The 24,930-nt window shown below is 51.9% G+C and overlaps 1 protein-coding gene across 5 annotated transcripts in view; it reads right to left on the reverse strand.

Annotated features, from left to right (window-relative positions):
- Positions 1–24,930, reverse strand: part of LOC147615494 (transducin family protein / WD-40 repeat family protein) — a 275,467-nt gene that overhangs the window by 113,791 nt on the left and 136,746 nt on the right. For all 5 annotated transcript variants that reach the window (XM_086779594.1, XM_086779593.1, XM_086779592.1 and 2 more), the window contains one exon: positions 688–2,001. In XM_086779594.1, coding sequence (XP_086635720.1) covers positions 688–2,001 — 1,314 coding nt within the window. The remainder of the gene's footprint in view (positions 1–687; positions 2,002–24,930) is intronic.

Genomic DNA, 24,930 nt, shown 5'->3' on the forward strand with positions numbered 1-24,930 from the left:
TCGCAGGACCTTCTCGCACCAGCTCAGTTTTACCACCTTGAGCATCATGTCACAGCGCCCCATGAGGGATGTATTAGGGTGATATGAGAGCTCTGTCCTCATGTACCTAGATCAGATTTTAAAGTTCTAGATTTTTGTTATCTTTATTACTATTTTGTACCTAGGATGATGTACCTCATGGATATGATGTAACCTTTTGGTCTCATAGGTCATTTTGGCCTTTTGAAGACGTTAATACAACTTTCTTTCTTTCTCGTGGGAAAGTACTGCAATGTCTCTGGAGTATCTCCCGGATCTGAGCCTGACGAGAGTAGTGTGATGTCTGTCTCGCCAGCCTCGGTCATCTGGCCCTCCGCATCTGGAATGCTCTCTCGATGGATACTCCTGGGAACCGGAGTGTGGGCGGCTGGGCTGCTACTGGAAGATGCTGCCTGACCGGTCTGGTGGATTAGAGACAGAGAGATCTTTAAGTATTTTTAATAGCAGTCACACAGCAAAAGAGAGAAAAAAAGTTTTGCTTACACCTACCTCTAACAAAGGCAGGTCAAAACACTCTTATGCTTTTTGTTCACCAAAAATAAACATGTTATTATAAGATATCCCCAGAAGTATAAACAAAAATTAAAAATTGTACTCAAAAGGACCCCGTGACTATTTAGAAGCAAAAGCAAAAGTAAGTTTAAACACCTCAAACAAGTCTCCACTGGAGTGAAGAACTTCCTGCCCATTTTTCAATCTATCGATGGAAGTCGCCCCCCATGAGACGGTTGATCTTTCCATAATTCTATTGTTGCCATCTGGTATCACAGCCCCTACAGGTTTTACCAATACGCCGATTCCAAGCACCTTTTCCTTGTCATGTGAAGCGTTTCCATTAATGCTACTTTTCATATTTGACTTTGGCAAATCCTTCAAATTCACATTTCCAGATAAAAAAACAGTGGTCTGTCTAGCACCTCCCAACTCAAGAGCTGATCGAATATTGTTGTGAACCACAAGCTCCTTCCAAACCTCATCAATGGGGTTGTCCATACTGGACCATGAGGGCTTCTCCTTCAGATCCTCACTTTTTACTTGAGGGACCGCATCTAGACTTGATCTCGATTGAAAGAATGAGCCCGAAGGAGTGCTTTCTGTGACCATCTGACTACCCCAAAGCCAACTGGATAGATGGACCAGGCGTGAAGCCATGATTGAGGAGTTTATATAGGAGACAAGCTTTCTCTGAAAGAAAGAAGAGATTGATGCCAGAGCTTTCAAAGAATCCCCAGATACTGCACCCCTATCTGATGCAACTTGCTCCAAACCTGTGATCGAGTTCTGATGCGAATTTCTAGACCATTTGTACCCTGACTGCTTTTTGGCCCACCCTAAAAATGCATCCCAAAAGGCCAACCCAAGAACATGCCATACCTCATATTCTGTCAAATAACCTGAATCCGAGCATATCAGAGAGGTCATTCTATGCTGTGACATGGATGTAGAAGCATCATTCCTTGCTAGAATTATTCTGAAAGCAGCCTCCATCTCAGTAACCAACATAGAAAGAGGTGATGAATATGATTTAATTGACCTTGTTATGAAGCAGATTGTCTCCCAATGACTTCTTTTCCAAGCAGCAACAGAACACAAGATAAGAACAAGAAGAGCTATCTCCTGCTTCGCCTCAACTTTATCCATGTTTTGGGTTAATAAAAGCCCTAGATCAGAGGCCAACAGCAGTATTTCTACCACATCAACTGGCAATCTCCCTCCATCTTTCTTACAATCACCTTGCGAGGACACAACTCTGGTCATATTCCACATAAAACTGCATGCAAAACCCGGATAGATAATAACACTTGGTAGCTTATTTACAGCCTTCTGAAGAAAATAGCTTGAAGAAGCCAAACTCGGTAAGGATGCAGGCATCTTCATTTCGGACTCTGATTCATCTGCAGCTCCCCTCGTAAACAGGCATTGGAGGTACAACTGGTTGTGATCATAGGCCAATCTTGCAAGCTGTTAAAGCAAACCAGAGAGTCAAGAAATCAGACAGAAAGATTCAAAATATTCAAGCTCTCTCTCTCTCCCTCTCCCTCTCCCTCTCCCTCTCCACCGCCATCGAGCTACTTTTCCACGTGACATAGCTCTGGGAGACCTCTCGGCCATACTCATTAGCCCCATGCTTGATATTTTGGAGAGTGGTATACCATCTACTCGGAGCTGATGTTGCTCTCCTGTTTCTATGTTCTTAGTATTCCATGATGAGTTTCCATGGACAGTTTTGTATCACCCCAGTGAGATAGCTATGTTTATGTTTTCTTTCTGTTTTATTTTCCATTCCATGATGAGATATGCCATGGACATTATTGTATCACTTTGGTCTCATAGGCCCATTGGGTCTTTAGTAGACCCTTAATCTCTCTCTCTCTCTCTCTCTCTCTCAGAGATCAGTTTATGCATATCTCAGCGGATGGATTCATACAGAGACCTGGATACATGGATGTGTACATCCCTCACAGTGCCCGAGTGGCGATTGGCCAGCTCAGAGTGTCATCACACCAGCTTGAGATTGAGGCAGGTAGGGCAGCACGGATCCCCAGAGCAGAAAGGATATGCAGACTATGCCAGGAGGAGGTTGAGAGTGAGGAACATTATGTATGTAGATGCAGAGCATATAATGTCATTAGAGAGAGATACACCACCATCTTCAGTGGACATCCCTCACTCCGCCAGATCATGAAGTCCGCAGACCAGCGCAGATTTGGCCGGTTCTTGTTAGAGACAACGCCACAGAGAGACACTGATACGGACTCATACCACAGGGAGAGGTGGGCGACAGCTCCAGCTCACTGATTTCTTCCAGAGATCTATTCCAGTGCCTACCCTGACACATGAGGGGGTTACACTTCAGCGCGCTGCGGACCTCCGAGCCAAACGGAGACCGAGAGCACCAGGCTACCAGACTCCCAGACTACATTTGAGGGAGATCACAGAGATACGGGCTCGACATCAGCACCATATCCAGGAGCGGCTAGCTCGCTTACACACACCCGGAGATCATGCTCCGACGTATTTTTGCCTCGCCATCGCCTATGTATCACATATTACACCCCCATTATGGTACTGGTTGGAGCTAGGCAGATCTGCATTGCATTATTGTATACCCTACGCATATAGGTTGCATACTGAGCCTCTAGCAGTAGTGCTCCATCCATCACACCCCCCCACTAGCTCAGTACTTTCATACTTTATTTCATGTTCATTTTCTCCTTTTTTTTATGGACATCCAGAAGACATTGACAATTGTAGATTGATTTGTCTCATAGGTCGAGTTCGGCCTCTAGTAGACGTTAAATTGCATGCTAAAAGTCAAGCGGCTGAAATCTCAGCCCTCAAAAAGGAGTTGGAAGCCACTTCAAAAAGCAAGCTTGAGGATGGAAAATTTCAGCCCTCCTTTATTGAAGAGCTGAATACCATCAAGCAACAAATAAGGATCATTCGAGAGGAGGAGGAGCAACATAAAGAGAAGACATCTTCATGGGTGGAGGTGATCACAAAGACACAAAAGAAGATGGACGAGGCGGAGAAATGGATCGAGGTCGCCAAGAAAGGGAACGGTAAAGAATCGCCACCCATCCCCACTCCCACCATCATCAACATGACCCTTGAAGAGGAGCAAAGGAGGAATACCCGGTTCTTACATGTACGAGTGTCCGGTCTAAAATACCGTGATGATGCGGAAGGGGAAACCAAGGAGCTCTTCTCTATGATGGGCATTGAAGCCACGCACACAAAGCCATGGAGAGTGGGAAAGAAGAGGGAAGGTAGTGGCGAATCTTCTAAGGAGAGAGCACTTATCATTCGTTTCCCCTCCATGGAAGCGAAGGACTTCTTGAAGAGACGTCCTACACTCAAGAAGATGGGAATATTTCTTGGAGATGACCTCACACTCTCGCAACTTGCCCATATGAAAGAAGTTATGCCAGAGATAAGGGCAGCCCGAGAGAAAGGGAAAGTGGCCTTCTATAGAGATGGTAGAGTGGTGATTATGAAAAGGCGCTCTTCATGACGGCGCGAGACCTATGGGACTACACTCAAAGTTGCTACTTGGAATTGTAATGGATCTCTACGCCTTGATGTAGGGGCTTTTGGGGATAGTTTCACTGGGAGGGACATCATCTTCTACTGTGAGACGCATCAGGCTCCTGGACAGTCCATGCCACATGTTAGTGGATACCGATGGGAGACAGCTTGTAGACAGGAGACTCGTTCAGAGCATAGAGGACGGGGTTCAGGAGGAGTGGCAGTATTGTTTAGAGAGGAGCTACAGCCACTGATACATATAGTCCGCAGAGATGAGCACGCTAGGTACATGTGGGTTAGACTAAGGGCAGAGACGGGCAGATATCTCTGCATTGCTATATGCTATTTTGCTCCTAGTACATCAGTGTATGCATCACCTAGCGGGCACTCTCCCTTTTCTATTTTGGATGATGATATTTGGGAGTTCTCCAGGGATGGTGACATCATTCTCCTGGGGGACTTCAATGCCAGGACTGCCCATAACCAGACAGTATTTTATGATACCTCAGAGGAGATGTTGAGGGAGGTTGATGTTAGGGATATGGGCCTATCTAGACTCTCACAGGATGAGGAACATACAGTGTATGGGCGGTATTTGATAGACATGGGGACTGCACATGGATTGGCCATCCTGAATGGCCTACAGAGATTCCGGACATCGGGCGGTTTCACTAGCTTTCCACATAGGCATGGTGCTAGTACAGTGGACTATGTTATGGCTCAGCCCAGTCTCATTCCCTCTTTTCAGGATTTTATGGTAGGCACTAGGCCGGTTGGAATAGCAGTGGATCATGCTATCTTGTCCTTCACTCTCACATTTCAGTTTAGCACCGCTCCATTGGGACAGGTCTCCACACACACTCGTTATACCTTTACGAGGGAGACTGACACCGTGTACACGAATGAGATATACAGACGCTTATGTGCCGAGGAGCCGGGACGGCCATTAGATGAGCTCACTCAAATATTGATAGAGACGCTTCATGCTGCAGCATCAGAGGCATATCCCCATAGTCAGCCTACACCGAGACGATATGGGAACATGCCCCAGAACAGTTGGTATGATGAGGAGTCCAGAGAGTGAGGATCAGATTACAAAGAGAGGTGCTCATGGGTGTTACCACCCACAGACAGTCACGGATTACCTTCCGGCACCTAGTGCGACGGAAGAAGAGGGCTTATCTTGCGAGGGATTTGTATAAGTTATTTATGAGTCAGGACTCAGGCGAGGCATGGAGACTATTCCATGAGCATTCACCATCACCAGCCATTACCTCCACAGAGATTTGGGGTGAGTATGCAGCATCCCTGTACACAGCAGCAGGACAGCCGCCCCTACCAGACCCATCGGAGCCATGCCCAGAGACATGTGCTTTCTTTACTGCTGAGATGGTAAGGAAAGCTATTGACAGGATGAGGAGTGGGAGAGCATATGATCATCATGGTTTGGTAGCAGAACACTTTATTCATGCCAGAGATATGCTTGCAGAGCTTATTGCTATGATGTTTAACCGAGCCATGTGTGAGGGTTTTCTTGAGACTTGGAATATGTCCACGATTGTGCCTATCTTCAAGTTAGGGGATCCCATGCTTCCTGGGAATTATCGTACCATCATGATTGGTCGCACATTGGCTAGATTATATGCATCTATTCTTGAGCAGGAGTTGAGTAGATGGGCAGAGAGAGAGGGCATACGTGCATCAGGGCAGGCAGGATTCTGGAGAGGTTTCTCCACTCTTGACCATATCTTGACACTCAGAGCTATTATTGAGGAGGGCAGATTATATGGCAGCAGGATTTATTGTTGCTTTGTGGATTTCCGCAAAGCTTTTGACACAGTACCGAGAGCCAGACTGATGCGCAGACTACAGGAGATGGGAGTGCTCACAGAGCTGATTTGGGGAATCATGGCTTTATACAGGACAGTTGTGGGGCAGGTACGTACTACTCATGGTATATCTGAGATGGTTCACTCCACTATTGGGGTGAAACAGGGCTGCCCCCTTTCTCCCACCTTATTTGGGATGTACGTGGATGAGGTTTCCGACTATGTAGAGCGGGAGGGTGACAGAGGAGCATAGCTAGCAGGGACATGGATTCCGCTGTTATTGTATGCTAATGATATTGTGCTGATCTCAGATTCTCCATAGGGGGTGCAGCGTCATTTGGATGCATTGCACACGTTTGCACAGGACAGTGCATTGTCTGTTAACCTTGGTAAAACCAAGGTGATGGTGTTTAACACCACCGCACAGTGGGTTAGGAGGTCAGTACCCACCTTTACATATGGTCAGGAGACAGTGGAGTATACAGATGCATATACTTACCTTGGTGTGGTTTTTAGTGGCCCACTATTTTCCTTGAGGAGAGCAGCGGAGACCAGATTGACCAGAGCTTATGCAGCATTGGGAAGACTAGAGAGGATGTGTTCGCAGGTTCAATTTCAGGAACCTCAAACAAAGCTCTGGCTCTTTGACACTTTGGTCACTTCAGCCATGCTGTATGGAGTGGAGATATGGGGACCCTCAGTGGATCACCACAGCCGAGCTGGTAGCATTGATGGATGGAGACGTATGGAGAGGCCCTTGGTTTCTATGATTTCCCGCATGATTAGGGCCAAGGCCTCCGTACCACATGATATTATCCGTGCAGAGATGGCTGCCCCCCCATTGGTAGTAGAGGCACTCACTCGATCAGTCTCCTTTATACATAGCACTGGCTCTCCCTAGAGACAGATATGCTGGCTTAGCCCTAGAGTCTTCACGACAGTTGGCATCACAGGGAGACGGATCATGTTGGTATGCACTAATTATATTATGCGGATTACAATGATGAAAGAGTGCAGAGCACTTACATTATGATGAAAAGAGCGTAGACAGAAATAACATCATAAAAGGTGGTATATACAACCAAAGGAATGAAGGAAGACTTTTTGAAAAAATATATATATATATATATATATTCTCTGTGTGTGTGTGTGTGTGTGTGTGTGTTTGTTTTGGGAGAGGTGGCCGCAAAGGGGGGAAGGTAGTCGAAGCAAGGGGGCTATGGCGCAGGAGAAGATGAGGAAAGAGATGGCAAGGGGGCGAAAGGCTTGAGCGTGGGAAGGGCGAGGGTGAGTGATTGGCATGAAAGGGGGGGGGGGGGGGGATTGGGGGGTTTATAGCCGAGGGGGTGGTGGAGTAGGTGGGCGAGAGAGGCATGCAAAGGTCATAGTAGCAAGGGTTTTTATTTTTATTTTTTTTCCATGGATAGATCATGAAGTCATAATTTTGGTGCTCGCCTGGAGGCAGCGCCCAAAGGCATTAGCGTTACAACTTGTGATCACAAAGCATGGTGAGAGAAGTAAGAGGGGGGATCTGCGTGCGATGATGGAGAAAGGGAGGGAGAGCTGCAAAAATAGAACAAAAAAGGGGGCAGACAGAGATAGAAGAAGGGGGGGGGGGGGGGCACGTGTAGGGGGGTAGGCAAAGATAAAAGAAGGGGAGGGCTAGCAAACATAGAAGAAGAAAAAGGGGGAAGCTTCGTGTAGGGAGGTTGTCATGGAGAAAGAAGTAAGATCCCTGCGAAGATGGAGAAAGGGGGGGTTGCGTGCGTAGAAGGGGGGCTGACGAAGATAGAAGAAGCAAGGGGGGGGGGGGGGGGGGGGGGGGGCGCGTGTGGGGAGATGATGGGGAGAGAGGAAGAGAATAGGGGGGACCGCTGGCCGCTACTGAGAGAGGGGTAGAGTAAGCGCAGTATGAAGAGAAGGCCACCAATCGTGCAGTATGAAAAAATGGAGCATTGACGTATGGCCGCCCCAACGGGTAGGAGAGAGTAATCAGAGCACATCCTTGATGGTGAGAGGACATCCGCCAGTGAGGGCTTGGAGGACTTCCGGAAGCAAGGATGTCCCCTTGGCCAGGACGTCCCATGGGTAGGACGTCCCAGTGTTGAGGACGTCCGTAGTTGAGGATGGCCCAGGTGGGGGACGTCCCTAGGGGAGGAAGGCCCGAGGGCCTGCCAAGGTGGGTGGGGCTTGCAGTGGGTTTCTACCATAGTCACAGGGGACGGAAGGGACAGACTGTTGGAACGGAGGGACACCGAGTCGGGACGGTTCAGCAACAGGGACGGCAGGGGACGGTCGGACGTCCCCCTTGCGGCGTCCCTCACAAGGGACGGTGACGGAGACGGCAGTAGGAACGGGGAGCGCTGGGAGCCATTGCACGCAGTCAAACTGGTTTTTTTTGCCCGTTTCTAGCCGTTTGCCTTGGCCGTTTCTAGCCGTTTGCCTTGGCCATTTCTACCCGTTTGCCTTGGCCGTTTCTAGCCGTTTGGCTTGGCCGTTTGGGGAGGCCTTGAGCCTTTGAGGCTTGGGCCTTGGGGCTTGGGCCTTGGGCCTTGGCCCTGTGAGGTGGGATTTCTATACGAAGGGACACGGTGCCTTGAGGGTATGCTAGCCCGCCCCGAATAGTTTGCCTCTATATGGGGAGGAGGTGCAAGGAGAGGCAAAGCCGGTCCGCCGGTCGGCCGTTTTTCCACCGTCTTCGGTCCCGACTCCACATTCGGCCCGATCACCGTCAAGGCGGGGAGGGCAACCCCCGAGGCACTCGGCACCCACGGAACCTCCCCCGCACTCGGGAAGGCCTAACGTGCCTACCCGGTGCGTGAGTGCGTTCCTAAGGTGCCTACCATGGGTCCGTGCTTTCCCTCTCCTTGCACCTCCTTCCCATATAGAGGCAAACTATTCGGGGCGGGCTAGCATACCCTCAAGGCACCGTGTCCCTTCGGATAGAAATCCCACCTCATAGGCCCTTGGCCCTTGCCTCTCTCTTGCCTTGAGGCTTGGCCTTTAGGCTTGAGCCTTGGGGCCTTGGCCCTTCAGGCTTGGCCTTGCCTCTCTCTCTCTCTCTCTCGTCTTGCCCTTGCCTCTCTCTTGAGTCTTGCCCTTGCCGCTCATCGTACATGTGTTTAATCGTGCCATTTGTGAGGGTTTCTCAACAAGCTGGACAGAGCATATTATTGTACCACTCTTTAAGAGTGGGGACCCCATGGTACCAGGCAAGTACAGGACGATCATGATTTATTTATTTTTTTCCGAAAAAAGATCCTTTCATTAGTTATAAAAAATGCCCGCTGGGCTACAAAACCCACTCCTGCTCGTGAGTAGGCAGAGCAGAGATCCAATCAAGGCAGCTAGGGAGACTCTCCCTAGGTGCAAAAAAGGGTACAAATATCAGTACAAAAAACTGAGAGGCTATATCATACAATAGGAGGGAGGAAAATCCAAACAGGTGGCCTGTAGTGCCAGTGGGGGGTACCCGCGTGTAGGGTATAGAAGGGGCCACTGTGCCAAGTGGTGTGAAAGGCCTGGCACCGCAAGATCGCCGCATCCGAGTCACCCAGGATGCGGTCATACTGTCCTCGCAGGGTGTGAATCAACTCCTGCCAAATCCCCCGAACAGTCTCTACTGGTGGCTCCAGTCTCCCCTCAAAGGCCTTGAAACACCGGGCTCTCCAGGTGAACCAGATGGTGAGGCTGCTGAGAAGCTCCCATCGTAAATCCCTCTCCTGTGTCCAGCCGACGGACGAGAAATCCAGTGAAGGAACAAGGCAAGGCTGACCCCTAATGAATCTGATGGCCTGGTTGTCCTGCTCCGTCTCGTATCCCAGAGCAGGCCATGACGAAGTCGACCAAGCAACGGCACCCCACGTATACATGCCCTCTGGAGAGAGGGGGGCCAAAATGCGCAACATTCTCAGCCAAATCTGTTGCGCTTGTGGACAGTCCCATAGGCAGTGTCTCTGTGTCTCCCATGGGTGGCCACATCGGACGCAGGCCGCCGGAAGACCACTGTAGACAAGCCAGGTGCCAACTACAGAGCCCTTGTGGCACTGGAAAGTCGAGATCCTGCGTGCCTGTCAACTAGCCCAGAGCCTGGTCCAGAAATCCTCCAGGAACTCCTGTGAGAGTCCCTGTAGCCGCCAATGCTCCGATGCAGCTGGAGAGACCATCCTCCTCGTAGTCAAAATATGCCTCCCCAACCGAACAGTGGACTAGAAAAAGGTGATCTCTGTAGCCTCGGGGGACGCATAAGGATCATGCCACTCGTACTCGCCAGGGTCCCACTGGAGCCGGGCCAAGGGGCGCGCAGCATATGCCCATATGCGCCAATCAGAGTCCACATCTGCAGGGTCTAAATCAATATGCCACTTCCGGGGAGCGGCGGCCACTACCCGTATCCTCTGAAAGATGCACTCTGCAACCAAAGGCGACTCCGCCTCCACTCTCTGAAGTCTGCCCTCATCCTGGATCTCATAGTAGAGGCATCTACCATCCTCAGTGCGAGCTCTAACAACAATCAGGATCTCCAACTGTGTAAAGGCTCCCATCCACCGTGGGGCCGCTGGCTCGAAAGGCGTGAACCACTCCTCAGTGAGTGCCTCCTAAATGTCATCCCTCATAATCAGCCCCCCTCTAAAGTGACTCGGCCTCTCCACCTGGATCTCCTCTCGGAGACTGCAGAAGGCCTGCCAGTCTCCAAAACTGCGTGCTAGGCTTGCCGCCAATGGTCCCCAGGCTAGACGAGGCCGAGAACACAGCATATGACCCTGCTCTGTGCGTACGGCGGGGCTCCAGATGAGCGACTGTCTGGCTCGCTCCTCATCACAAGTAGGAGGTCTCTGAGAAAGCCCCGGTCTCAGCAGCTCCCAAGCTCGCAGGATGCTCAAGGCAAATCTGTCCTCCCATCTCTACTGAGGCCTGTCCTCCTCATCTCTATGAAGATCCATAGTATCTCTAGTGCCCAAGTACCCCCTGCTAGGGAAGCCCTAGCCTGCAGTCGCTGAAAAAGAAGCGCCTTCCAAGGCTCAGTGCCTGGAAGCAGCCCCCGAACAATAAGCTTCCCCAATAAGGCTCTACTCTGATCAACTAGATCTATAATGCCCAAGCCCCTCTGGGCCAACGAAAGAGTAATAACTGCCCAAGCAACCTTAGCTCAGGCTGGCTGACCATCCCGCCCAGACCAAAGGAAGTTCCTGATCAGCCTCTGTACCTGGCTGATGCAAGAGCTCAAGAAGATCCAGCAAGACGTGATGTACCACATGGTCGCTAAAAGCACCTGATTTGTCACCACCACCCTCCCGGCCAAGGATAGCCGAGCTGTACTCCAATACAAAGCTTCTTCTGAATGCTCGGAAGAAGCGGGGCAATCTGCTGCTCAGGTGACAAATCAAGTCCAATCTGGCAACCCAAATACCGCACTGCTGTGCCAGGAGGAATCCATCTAAAACCCGGGTCTGGGCTCCATGCCGGAGCGGGAGCGCTACTGATCCAAAAGGCCACCGTCTTGCGCCAATTGATCAATACTCCCGAAGTTGCACCAAAAACCTGTAGCGACTGCTCTGCCCTCTGAAGATTGGCCTCCTTGCCATGCAAAAACAATCCCGTGTCATCAGCAAACTCAGAATCGAGCAGGTCCTCACCCCGAACTGGGAGCTGCAGTCCTCTCAAACCAACCTCCTCTGCTTTCAGATACATGCTCATAGCCTCAGCAAAGAAAAGAAAAAGAAAAGGGGCGAGAGGGCACCCCTGACGGATTGATCTGGTCAACTCAAAACTCGGCCCCTGTCCTCCTGCCATCAGCACCTGGCTACGAGCTGTGGAATATAGAGCCGCCACTCCTCAAATCGAAACTGGCTCAAAACCCAGGCGAAGCATAGTGCCCTCTAAGAAACCCCAATCGACTCTATCGTATGCCTTCTCAAAATCGAGAAGCATCACGACCAGGTCCTCACCGAGAAATCTAGCTCGTGCCGTCACCTCCCAGAAGGTGAAAATGTTGTCAAGGATACTGCGCTCCTTGACGAATCCTGTCTGGGTAGCATGAATCAGCTCCCCAAGGAAGGGTTGGATCCTCAAACTCAAGGCCTTTGCTAGGATCTTGTAGACAGTATTGAGGATCGTAATAGGTCTCCAATGCCAAATATCATCTGACACTCCCTCCCCCTTGGGGATGAGAAAGATCAAGCCCTCGGAAAAGCTCTGTGGCATCACCCCAGTGTCCAAAACATACGGAAAGCCCCTGCGGAGGCCCAGCCCCAAAAGGTCCCAATAGCGCATAAAAAAGGGAGGCGTCAATCCGACCTCCCCAGGGCAGCTATGTCGCGGAAGGACCCTCAAAGCCTCAACAAGCTCATCCTCTGAAAGAGGCTCACCCAGAACTGTGCGCATACGATCTGTGACCCTCCTCTGCACATGGGCCCACACAGTCTGTCTGCAAGCATCACGTGCCTCCGTCGCTAGCTCCACTGAAAGCAGGTCTCTATAAAACTCAGTGGCAATGACTCTAATCTCCCCCGGCTCAATGGCTAAAGATCCGTCCTGCCTCCTGAGCTGGCGTACTCCTGCTCGAGCGTGGCGGGGTCCGGTAATCTCAAAGAACTCCCCAGTCACTCTATCACCAAGCTCCGTCCACTCAGAGGCCTGGCGATGATAGTAGAACTCATGTCTCTGCTCCTCTGCCTCTCTAACCTCCTGGCGTGCCTGGCTCAGCTATGACGCCACCCACTCACATGTAGGCTGCTGCTCCTGAAGGCGCTGGAGCGAAGTAAGGCTACGTCTCAAGCGACGCTCCTGCTCTCGTGTCTCTCCCAGCCGTGTCAAGGCTACAGTGTGCAAAAAAGAGCTGAGCTCGATGAGTCCCTGGGCACACTGGCCTGCTGCATCCAGGTCAGAGCTCTGGCTATCATGCCATATCCTCTCAATGTCCTCAGAAAGACTGGGATCTGTAAGTATCCTCTCTGGGATCCTCAACTGCAAGCTAGTCTCCCGTGTCCTCTCCTCAAGTGTCAAAATAACAGGCGCATGGTCTGAAAAAGAGGTGCCAGCGAGAATGCCAACGGAGCCCCCATGCTCCCCGAACCTGTCGCCCACATAGAAGCGATCAATCCGTGATAGATTAGTCCCTCCCTGCCGGCGATCCGACCGAGAGAAACTAAGACTGTCCTGAGAGCGGGAGAAAGCCTCATGCTGCCATGCATCAGTGATCCTTAGTGTCATGCAAAATCGCTCCCAACCTGCAAGCTCCGTGCCGTGCACTGTGACATGACTGCCTCCCACCCTATCGGCCGGGTCCTCAAGCATGTTGAAATCTCCCCCGACACACCAATGTGCGGCCTCGGGCAAGGCCTCTGTAACAAGGGTCCAGAACTCTGCTCTGGCACTAGCATGGTTGGGCGCATAGACATTGAGCACGCCAAAGAGCTCATCGTGCATCCTCAGGCACAATGACCCCGCGATCCACAATGGCCTGCCGCCATACATCCGCAATGACCATACATACTCCTCCCTGCCCACCCAAGGGGCCAAATCCTGCAGACCAAAATGTGTCCCATCTACCAGGCATCACCGAACCATACCTCCAAATCCTGCTCTCACTCAAATGGTGTTCCTGCATCATCAGAATATCAATACTGCCCCCAACCAAGAATCTCTGAAGCTCCTGCCTCAAGCAACCACAATAACGTACATAGTGTGCGCCGCCAAGGCCCTGTACATTCCATGAGATGATCCTCATGATGGCCTGCTGAGGTGGAGGCTATCTCAGCCATACAGCGGGCCTTCGCAAGCGGCTTGGATGGAGAATAGTCCCCATCCGAGCGGCTACGAATCTGCCCACCCAGTGTGCTGCAAGAATCTCGGATCAGGCGCCAGTGGCTGTGTCCCACGGCGACTGCCTCCCACTCTGATAGAGCAACCTCGTGAATGCATACATAACCAGGGTCGCGTGCTAGGTCTGCCACTATGCGAACCACGAAATGTCGAATCCCTGAGACATCCGCACTCCCGGTATCAAAGAAATAAGCCAACTTCCAGAGCCGGCCTATCACGTCTGTCATCTCCAGATCGCTCACATGGTGTGAAAACTCAACTGCCTGAGTCTTCAAAATGCTAAGAGCGAGATCCAGAGTCCACTCTCGGTCGCTAGTGCCACAGAGAGGGAAGGAGAAGGCCACCGCTGAATCAAGTGCCTCCTCCCCTCGGGCCGGAGGTATCACCACATGAACTCTGATGGGTGCTGGCTCATGGGGACCCTCCGCTCCAAAAAGCCATGTGAAGGAGTAGTCAAAAGCCTCGGAGCGCTGTCTAGTGTCAAGACTACTCAGTCGACTGCGAATAGAGGATATCCGTGAAGCCCGAATCGGCATAGCAGGTCTCCTCTGCGGTGCACGAGCAAGGTCGGTGCTTAGTGCCCGCCGGACTGCAGGTGAGCGCCAGGGTATTGCCAGGGCCTCTCGGGGAGCTGAGGCGAGCGGAGGGGGAGGAGGGGGGGTGGAAGGGGGTGGGGAAGGAGCCGTTGACAAAACGGAGGCGGGAACGGGAGGAGGCGAAGGTGGAAGCGAGGCGGGAGGGGGGGACGGGGGAGGGGGAGGGGGGGTGGGGGTGGGGGTGGGGGTGGGGGCGAAGGAGGGTGTGCTGGCATCTCTTGATCCTCCGTCTGCGCTGGGGTCTCCTCCTGGAGGGGAGCAAAGCTGTTCCTCACTGGAACCCAGTGATGCTGAGACTGTGACTGCTGCTACATCGGTCTCTGGGCATGCTGCTGTGGCTGTCTCCCTCTACGGCGTCCCTGTCCAGGCTGCCAATCCGAGGTCTCTGTGGGCTGAGCAGGTGTCCCGGAGGCTCCCTACCGAGCCGCATCTGTGGGCGGGCCATCGGGGGCCTGCTGCTGCTGTGAAGGTCGGGGTCTCCTGCAAGGGCAGCAGGCCTTGGCCAGGTGACCGACCTGCCTGCATATAAAACACTGATTCGGGAGCCCCGAAAACTCCACTCTCTGATCGATCCATCCCCCCCCTATCCTAGGTAGTTGAATGACCTTCGGAAGGGAGGAGATGTCAGGAACCAAAACCTTGATTGAAGGCAGGCCAGCTGCTCTAGCCACCACTGAAGTTGCTGTGGGGCCCCCTCTCTCCAGAGGGTATGTTTACGTGGGGTGCCGCTGCTTGGTCGACTTCGTCAGGGCCTGCTATGGGCTATGAGATGGAGCAGGGCAGTCAGGCCATCAGATTTATTAGGGGCCAGCCTCGCCTGGTTCCGGCACCGGATTTCTCGTCCGCTAGCTGGACATAGGAGAGGGATTTACGATGGGAGCTCCTCAGCAGCCTCACCATCTGGTTCACCTGGAGGGCCCGGTGCTTTACGGCCTTTGAGGGGAGATTAGAGCCACCAGCAGAGACTGTTCGGGGGATTTGGCAGGAGTTGATCCACACCCTGCGAGGACAGTACGACCGCATCCGGGGAGACTCGGATGAGGCGATCTTACGGCGCCAGGCCTTTCACACCACTTGGCGCTGTGGCCCGTTCTACACCCTACACACGAGATGCCCCCGTTGGCACTACAGGCCACCTGTTTGGCTCTTCCCCCCCCCCCTATTGTATGATCTAGCCGCTCAGTTTTTTATACTGATGCTTGTATTTTGCAGCACCTAGGGAGAGTCTCCCGGGCTGCCATGATGTATTCACTGCTCTTCTCTCTCTTAGGAGCAGGAGAGATCTTTTGTAGCCCTTCGGGCGTTTTCATATAACTAATGAAAGGATCTTTTCTCGGAAAAAAAAAAAAAGTTGCTGTGGGGCCAGTCTCACGCACCGAGCCCACCAATGCTCCTATCCTAGAAAGGAGCGGGAGGTACTCGCGGCGGAGTCCAGGGAAGCAAACTGTGACATGGAATAGGCGCTCTCCCTGCTCGTCCGCTGCTGGGTCGAAGCCATGCTGCCAAGGTCTGAAAAAGGCCCGAGTGCCCCTGATGTCAAGGGGACTCATGGCTAGGACCTGGGCCACGCTCTGGGCTGACTCGAACTCAATCTGGTAGTGTCCGCGGCCCAGTAACTGTACATCCAGGATCTTGCCCACGTCTGCAAGAAGGCGGGCCTGGAGAAGATCCCGGATCTCCCCTCTGCTGGGGCGAGTGCGAACTATACGGCAAAAGGTGGAATGTGCCTGGAGGCATTCCACCTCTGCGGCGAGGCTCGCTTCCTCTTCTAGCGAAAGAGAAAGCCTGATGGGGATATCCTCAGGGGCGGGCGAGGGGGCTGCGGACGAGTCCCTCTGAGGCGGGGCGGGAGGAAACTCCATCAGTGTCTGAAGCTTAGTCGAAGGCGAAGCGTGAACGGAGTGTCCTGCAAGAACCGAGCTGCACAAAAGGCGGAGCGGGGAGGGGCCGAGTGGGAAAGGCGGAAGACAAAGGAAAAAAAGGGGGGCGGAAAGAAAATGAGGGGAGGGGCTTAAAACAGAGGCGGCGAAAAGTCAAGGGGGGGGGGGATGAAACACGAATAGGGGGGGGAAAGGGCAAAGGCAGGCGGAGGGGGCCGGTCACGGAGGAAGGGGAGAGAGCAGGGGGCGCGAAGGAGACGGATCAGGAAGGGGCGGGGGGGCTGGCGCGAAAGAGCAGTGGCGGGGGGCTGGCGCGAATGAGTAGAGGCGGGGGGCGCGAATGAGCAGAGGCGGGGGGAGCAGACGTGAAGTCAAATAGGACGGGGCAGGCAGGTGGAGCAGACGCGAGGGCGGGGAGGGGGGTATGCGTGCAGGCTGTGTTGAAATATACAAGTGAAAAGGGTGTGTGTGGGAACAAGCTCTTGGATAGAGGCTGTAAAAGAGGAGATGTAATTGTGAAAGAACCTGTGAAAAGGTTAGAAGAATCTACTGGGAGAGAATAATGGGTAGCATGAGGGAATTTAGGAGTGTGGAGTTATTCTGGGAGATAATCAGGGAAAAGAGAAGAGGTGGAGAGAATCAGGCAAGAGGTGGAGATATTCAGGGAGTGAATCATGGAGAAATCAAGGGGATTTGATGCTTGATGTAAACACTATAAATTGAGGCATAGCCCTAATGAGAATTTGCTGGTTTTTGAGTATCCATGCCTACATTAATCTATCTGCTAATTATTCACTAATTACGTCTTAATTATTTCTTAATCACTTTGTTAATCATGTCGATTCTAGTGTATGATCCACCCTAGCTCATCATTATGCTCAAATTTCAACATGGTATCAGAGCCATGCCTAGAATCAACTAGATTTATGAGCCCATTAGTGAATTAATTAGGATTAGTAAAATAATTAGCAAAAAATCAATTTTTTAGTAAGCTTTCACTCTTCCCCTTCACCCCCAGCCAGTGGAGGGTCTCTAGCACTTAGCACACATCAAATTAGGTCACAATCTTCTAGCTCAAGCTAGCCAACATCCTTGGCTACAGGCTTAGCAAGACGGCGTAGCAAACCGCCAACGGACGAAGCTGATTTTACGTTTTTGGCCGGCGCGTTTTTTCTGAAGCAAACTGCAGATTCCTCTTTGCTCCAATCAAATTACTTCAATTCCTCCTAGCCCAAGGGGTAATCAAGCATGCTCTACAAGCTGGTGAAGACAGAAATCAATTTCATCAAGTCTACAGAGAGATCCAAGCTCTTCATCAAATCTGCAGGTGACTTTGGTAAAACAGAGATTAAGCTTTCATTATTTGGTCAAATCTTGTGTTTCTTGGCTTAATCCTCTACTAGACTCATTGCTATTGATGCCTTTGAAAGCATTTGAGCTCATTTGAAGTGGAAGGCACCAGATCTGAGCTCCCCGCATACTCTGTTTTCTGCACACAAACCAAAGCATTAATTTGCTAATCAGTGATTAATCAGTGCTAATCACTGTACTTTGGTGCAATTGAGGGTTCAAATTAACCATTAGGTATCTGATACAGATCCCTAAAGCTTCAGATTGCAAATCGGAGTTGGTTTGATACTCCAACCATCCCGTACAAATTGGTTACTCTCAATTTAATGTAATTTCTGGTGATTTTATGCTGATAATATTGTTGTAATCATCTATTAAACACCAGATTGAGTTGTAAAAGGGTAGACACTGCCCTTGAATCTTGAATTTGGATCAAGAGGTAAGACCCCCTTCACTTCACCATGAATTCAGCACAGGAAATAGCCAAATTTAATGGAGAACAGTTTTATACATGGCAAACAAAAACCATGTATTTGCTGATGAGGAAAAATCTGTGGGGATTAGTTGAAGGGAGAGATGAATGCCCAGAGAGAGGGGAAAATGAGTGGAAGAGTAGGAATGAAAAAGCATTGGGGCTTATTGCACTCAGTTTAAATGATGAGATCATTCATCATATCACAGGGATACAGTGGGCAAAAGATGCATGGGATGAACTCAATAAATTATTTGGTACACAAGCAAAAAATTCCAAGATAAATCTATTAATGCAATTCTACAAACTGGACATGAAGGAAAGTGAACCTTTAATCACACACTTGAACAAATATAAAAGCATTAAGCAACAGCTGGCAGCTATTGGCAAAAAGGTAGAAGATGATGAAGCATTAGCTGTACTTTTGAAGAGTGTGGACAAAGGAGATTATGAAAACATTGTAGCAACACTAAAGAATGTACCTGAACTGAAGATACACGAGATAGAAGCAGCTCTACTAGAGCAAGAGAGCAGAGGCAAAGAGAAGAAAGAGCTCGACTCAACAGCAGGAGAGGAAAAAGCATTCTTCACCCGAGGAGGATTCTCTCGAGGACGAGGACGAGGAAGAGGCAGAGTAGGAGGGAGGACCTTCACTTGCCACAAATGTGGAAAGCCAGGACACATGGCGAGAGACTGCTACAGCAAACCCAGTGAAGAAGGAACGACATCGGCAAACTTCATGGAGGCTCCAAGAGAAGTGGAGTCGGATCATCTTTTCTGAGAGAGAGAGAGAGAGAGACCCCACAACCCAATGTAACCTGCCCCAATAAAGTAAAACCACCTCTGAGCCACCGATGATGTAGGCCAAGTGGTAGATGTATGTGTGAGCACTTTAGTCAAGGTCACGGGCACTTATAGTAGCCTTGGACACATAGAGAGAGAGAGTGTCAAGGACTATGGAGTTTAGGGACTTGAGGCACTGGTCGCGGGCTATCAAGTAAGAAGGAAACTTGATACAGGGTCCAGGTGTGTTAGGATTATTCACTTGAGGGGAGGTGTTGAAATATACAAGTGAAAAGGGTGTGTGTGGGAACAAGCTCTTGGATAGAGGCTGTAAAAGAGGAGATGTAATTGTGAAAGAACCTGTGAAAAGGTTAGAAGAATCTACTGGGAGAGAATAATGGGTAGCATGAGGGAATTTAGGAGTGTGGAGTTATTCTGGGAGATAATCAGGGAAAAGAGAAGAGGTGGAGAGAATCAGGCAAGAGGTGGAGATATTCAGGGAGTGAATCATGGAGAAATCAAGGGGATTTGATGCTTGATGTAAACACTATAAATTGAGGCATAGCCCTAATGAGAATTTGCTGGTTTTTGAGTATCCATGCCTACATTAATCTATCTGCTAATTATTCACTAATTACGTCTTAATTATTTCTTAATCACTTTGTTAATCATGTTGATTCTAGTGTATGATCCACCCTAGCTCATCATTATGCTCAAATTTCAACAGGCTGCAGCGTGAGTAGGGGGGGCAAAAGCTTCAGCGAGCTGTCAAACACTTGCTCAAGGCCTGTTCTGGCAGGCCAAGAAAGGATTGTCCTTTTTTCACGACGATCATGATTGGTCATTACTTGGCCAAATTATATGGCTCTATTTTGGAGTCGGAGCTAAGCCGATGGGCAGAGAGGCATGGTCATCGAGCACATGGACAAGCTAGCTTCAAGAGAGGATTCACTACCTTGGATCACATACTGACACTTCGGGCACTTATTGAAGAGGGCAGGGTACAGAAGAGAAGGATATACTGCTGCTTTGTGGACTTCCGCAAAGCCTTCGATACCATACCACGTGCCAGGCTTATCAACAGATTGCATGACATTGAGGTACCTGAGGATATGCAATGGGGGATATATGTTTTGTATGAGTCTGTTGACAGGCAGAGTCCGAGCTCCAGGCGGACTATCTGATAGGGTGACCAGCACGATAGGGGTGAAGCAGGGATGCCCGCTATCGCCCACCCTCTTTGGATTGTACATTGATGCAAGTCTCTGATTATGTAGACAGATTGGGAGGCCCACATACTTGCAGGCTCCTCGTTTTCAGATCACTATCCAGTGCTTCTCCAGATCGAGGACCCCACGAGAGGAGAGCAGGGCCAGAGCGTCCGGATTCCAGATTGTCTCATAGAGGAGCCCGAGATTGTGATCAGAGTTGAGCAGGTCTGGCAGGAGCTGCAGTTCAGGAGAGGATCGGCAGCCAGCGATCTTGCCAGTGGCTTGCAGGAGATTAGCCAGATGCTCAGACAGGCTGCCTTGGACCGGCTGGAGGCTTTCAGAGAGCAGGAGAGGAGCCTACGGAGGAGTCTAGCGTCCCTCCAGAGACTCCAGGAGAGGGATCCTACGAGCCCTTGGATCTCAGAGCAGATGGAGTCAGCTCGCACGGAGATCAGATCCATCGAGGAGAGGAGGGTGGAGTTCCGATTCCATGCTCGGGCTTCCTTTTGGACACAGGCTGGGGACAGAGTGACTCGAGATTTCTTTGAGGCGACAGGGCCTCGCTTCAGACGAGAGGGTCTCAGGCGTCTCCGGCAGGCTGATGGCCAGGTTGTGGTGGATCCCCCCAGGGTTCGGGCTATAGCCACAGATTTTTACAGGGACCTTCTCTCTGCTGAGCCAGCAGATGACAGGGTGAGAGAGGCTCGGGAGGCAGTCTGGAGCTTCACGAGACCGGTTGTGCCGGCCCATTTACAGCACTCCCTTCTCTCCCCCTTCTCGGATACCGAACTGGAGGAGGCTCTTCAGGCATTACCTCGGGGCAAATGCCCAGGAGAGGACGGTCTTTCGGTGGCTTTCTTCCAGAGGTACTGGGGCCTCTTACACAGGGGCTTCAGATTGGCATTCCAGGAGATTATGGAGTCAGGAGTCATGCCGGACAGCATGGCTGAGGGTTTGATCCACTTGATCCCCAAAGAGGGAGGAGACAGACAGGAGATTAGACAGTGGAGACCGATCACCTTGCTAGGCACGGCCTACAAGGTCCTAGCTAAGGCGATCAGCAGGCGGCTTCAGCCTCACCTTCCGGACATCATCCACTCCACGCAGACTGGCTTCATCCAGGATAGGAGCATTCTGGATAACATTTTCTCCTTCTGGGAGGCTACGGCTCTGGCTAGATTTCGACAGGAGGATCTGGCAGTGCTCCTTCTCGACTTCGAGAAGGCATATGATCGGGTGGACTGGGCCTTCTTGGAAGGCACTATGGAGAGGATGGGCTTCCCCCCTCAGTGGATCCGTGGGGTCTCTGCACTCTACTCATCGGCTCATAGCCAGGTGCTGATACAGGGCGTGCGCGGAGAGAGGTTCCAGCTCTCGCGCTCGGTGCGGCAGGGGTGTCCCTTAGCGCCCTTTCTTTTTCTTTTTGTGGCGGAGGCCATGAGCACTTTTTTGACGGCACAGGATACAGGTTTGCGGGGCCTCCAGCTTCCCATCCGTACCTCGGAGGAGCTCCTAGACTCGGAGTTTGCGGATGACACTGCTGTCTATCTTCAGGGAGGTGAGGAGAACCTCTGCCGCTTCGCCTTAGCCATGGACAGGTTTTGCAGAGCTTCGGGCGCTTTGATCAACTGGCACAAGTCGTGTGGGCTGTGGGTCAGCTCTATGCCCCCCCCGACTTGGAGGCCAGTTGACGGTTTTCAGTGGCTGCCCCCTGGCACTACAGTGCGTTATTTGGGATGTTATGTGGGCATTGACATATCTCCGGAGCAGCAGATAGCCCCCCTTCTTCTGAGCATTCGGAAGAAGCTTCTGTATTGGAGTACCGCTCGTTTATCTCTGGCTGGCCGAGTAGTTGTGGCCAACCAGGTTCTGCTTGCTACTATGTGGTACATCACTTCCTGCTGGGCCTTCTCTCGGGCATGCATTGGCCAGGTGCAGCGGCTCATCAGGAACTTTCTTTGGTCCGGTGGCGACGGGCGGCCCGCCAGGGCCAAGGTGGCATGGGCGGTGATCACTCAGCCGAGGGAGAGAGGCGGCCTGGGCATTGTTGATCCTATTTGCCAAAGCCGAGCACTGCTTGGCAAGTTGGTAGTTCGTGGCCTCCTGCCAGGCGCTGAGCCGTGGAAGGAGTTTCTTGTTTCCAGGATGCTCAGCCGCACCCCTTCTCTTAGCGGCCCCTAGCATTAGGTGGATCTTTACAAAGCAGCGATCCAGAAGAGTGGGCCTTGGCTTCGAGGAGCGTTTTGCAGCTAGCCTTCTGAGGGCCTGGTCGCATCTGAGGCCGTCACTCTTCCAGACTCCTCCGGGCACCGATGAGGAGCGCCTGAGGCAGCCATTGATCTGGAACCCCTTGATTCGACTTCCCAGTGGCCATATGGTTGGATCGCGGTCTCACGTGTCGTGGGGCCCTTTGAGCTCCGGCCCAGCCCAGTCCCTCGACGACTGGATATGTTTTCAGCAGCTGCCTCTAGAGGCTCAGGAGAGGAGACTCAGTGGGATGAGGGGCAGAGAGTTGATGAGACAGGACATTGAGGCGGCCATCCCCCGGGAGTGGCGGACCCCAGTACAGGACCCTCCACCTCCACAGTGGATGGGTGTCTTTACTCGGCATGAGATCCTTCTAGCGGTCTGCGGCACAGCGGAGAGAGTCGCCCCACTCACTTTCGAGGTGGGAGAGGGTGGCCAGCTTCAGAGGACACGACTAGATTTGGATGGGCTCCAGGGTTGTATTCTTCAGAGGGTGCGGGTGGTCGGCTTTCATCAGAGACAGTGGCATGTAGACCCCTCACCGGCCTCGATAGGGGAGGACTGTTCTTGGAGATTATGGGCTTGGGACAGCAGGCCTCTTATTCGCCTTCAGTGGGATCCAGGTGAGTGGTTTTGGCGAGATCCCTACTTGGCCCCTACCAGCCCAGGCATCCCCTTTTTTCAGTACACAGCGAGGCTGGGGCGGCGGATTCAGAGGCACAGGATAGCGAGCACCCCGGCGGCGGCCGAGCATTGGCGGCGACAGGGGCTCTCCCCTGCCTTTCTTAGGGACTTCTGGCAGCGCCTTTGGGCCAGCTTCCGGCCCCGGAAGGTGACGCTTTTTCTCTGGCTCACAGCGCATAGAGGACTGGCTGTGGGGGCATGGCTAGCTTTTGGCAGACACCCAGCGTCCTGCCCTCGGTGCGGCCATGCACAGGAGTCGCAGCGGCACTGCTTATGGGATTGCCCACAGGCTCAGCAGGTCTGGCAGCGCGCTCTCAGGATGGTTTTTGCAGGCTCACCAGGTGAGATGCTGGTGACGTGGGGTGCGGTGGCTTGGGCCACGGACAGCGGCCCGGCCCTTGGATATGAGGACGTCCCTGGCAGCGCGACCATCCAGGTCTCTGAGACAGGGCGATGGCGGTGGTTCCGACGCCAGACTTCTCATCGGCAGCCCCTCAGGAGGGGGTCGGGCACAGATGGGAGATGATCAGCAGCATGACGGCTTGGCACATATGGAGAGCCCGATGCAGGGAGGCCATTGACCGCCAGGCGACTCCACCGGCGGAGGTCATACAGGCCCTCTTGGTGGACATCATTCACACCTTGAGAGGACACTGGGAGAAACTCCAGGGCGACTCGGATCGCATGAGAGGGCGCCGCAAGGCTTTCCTCCGCACTTGGCACCCTGGCCCTTTCCTCACCGCGAGGGGCGAGGATGTCACTTGGCACTACAGGCCTCCAGTCTGGCTTTTCTCACCTTCCATATGTACTACTAGGTAGCCCCCCCCAGAGAGCGGCCAGCCACGGGGGTGGAGCTCAGGAGTTCACTGTGTTTTATCCCTCCTTGCGAGGTGAGCTTTGTAGCCTTATGGCGTTTTCTCATTAACTAATAGAAGGATCTTTTTCCCGGAAAAAAAAAAAAAAAGATTGGGAGGCCCACGGGCATGCCTGGCAGGGGTGTTGATACCCATCTTGTTATATGCTGATGATATTGTTCTAATCTCAGACTCTCCAGAGGGACTACAGAGACACCTGGATGCATTACAGGCTTTCTGTGCAGATAGAGATCTAACAATGAACCTTGGGAAAACCAAGGTTATGGTGTTTAACACCACACAGGCATGGGTGACCAGATCAGAGCCTCAGTTCACTTTCCGAGGGGAGCCGGTAGAGTACGTCAGGTCATATATCTACTTGGGAGTTACTTTCACAAGACTGCGTTTCTCCCTAAAGGAGGCAGCAGCAACTAGATTAGCTCGAGGGCATGCAACCTCGGGGGCACTTGAGAGGCACTGTGCACACATACAATTTCGAGAGCCATGCACCAAATTGTGGCTATTTGATACGCTTGTCACACCGACCCTCCTGTACGGAGCTCCAATTTGGGGGCCCAGTATACATCACAGATCTCAGAGAGGGACAGATAAGGGATGGAGGCAAATGGAGAGACCAGTGATTATGATGATTGCCCGCATGATTCGGAGCAAATCATCAGTACCACATGAGATTGTTCGGGCTGAGCTAGGTGCTCCACCAGTAGTAACCGAGGCCCTATTCCAGGCAGTTACCTTTTTACAGCGGCTATGGGGGCTCCCTCAGCAGAGGTACTCCCGTTTGGCATTGACCTCATCCATACAGTTGGCAGAGGATGGAGATACTCATTGTTGGTACACTCAAATGAGATCATGGTTTGACCTATATGGTTTGCGGATAGAGGCACTACCACCCTTTCAGTACAGTCTGGATTGTCCATTTTTGGATCTCACCCGCTCAGAGCAAAACCGCGTGATCAAGATGGATATCATCAGACTGGACACAGAGAGGACATGGACTAGCCCCCTTGAGCCCTTGGGCACGAAAATGGCTCATTACAAGAGCCATTTTCTACACCTCTCACCGGATGATTTTATCACCCGCCCGGCGTACATGGATGTACACCTATCACAT

The sequence above is a fragment of the Cibotium barometz genome, chromosome 40, assembly GCF_041138505.1.
Source record: "Cibotium barometz isolate CiBa-2024 chromosome 40, ASM4113850v1, whole genome shotgun sequence".
NCBI lineage: Eukaryota > Viridiplantae > Streptophyta > Polypodiopsida > Cyatheales > Cibotiaceae > Cibotium > Cibotium barometz.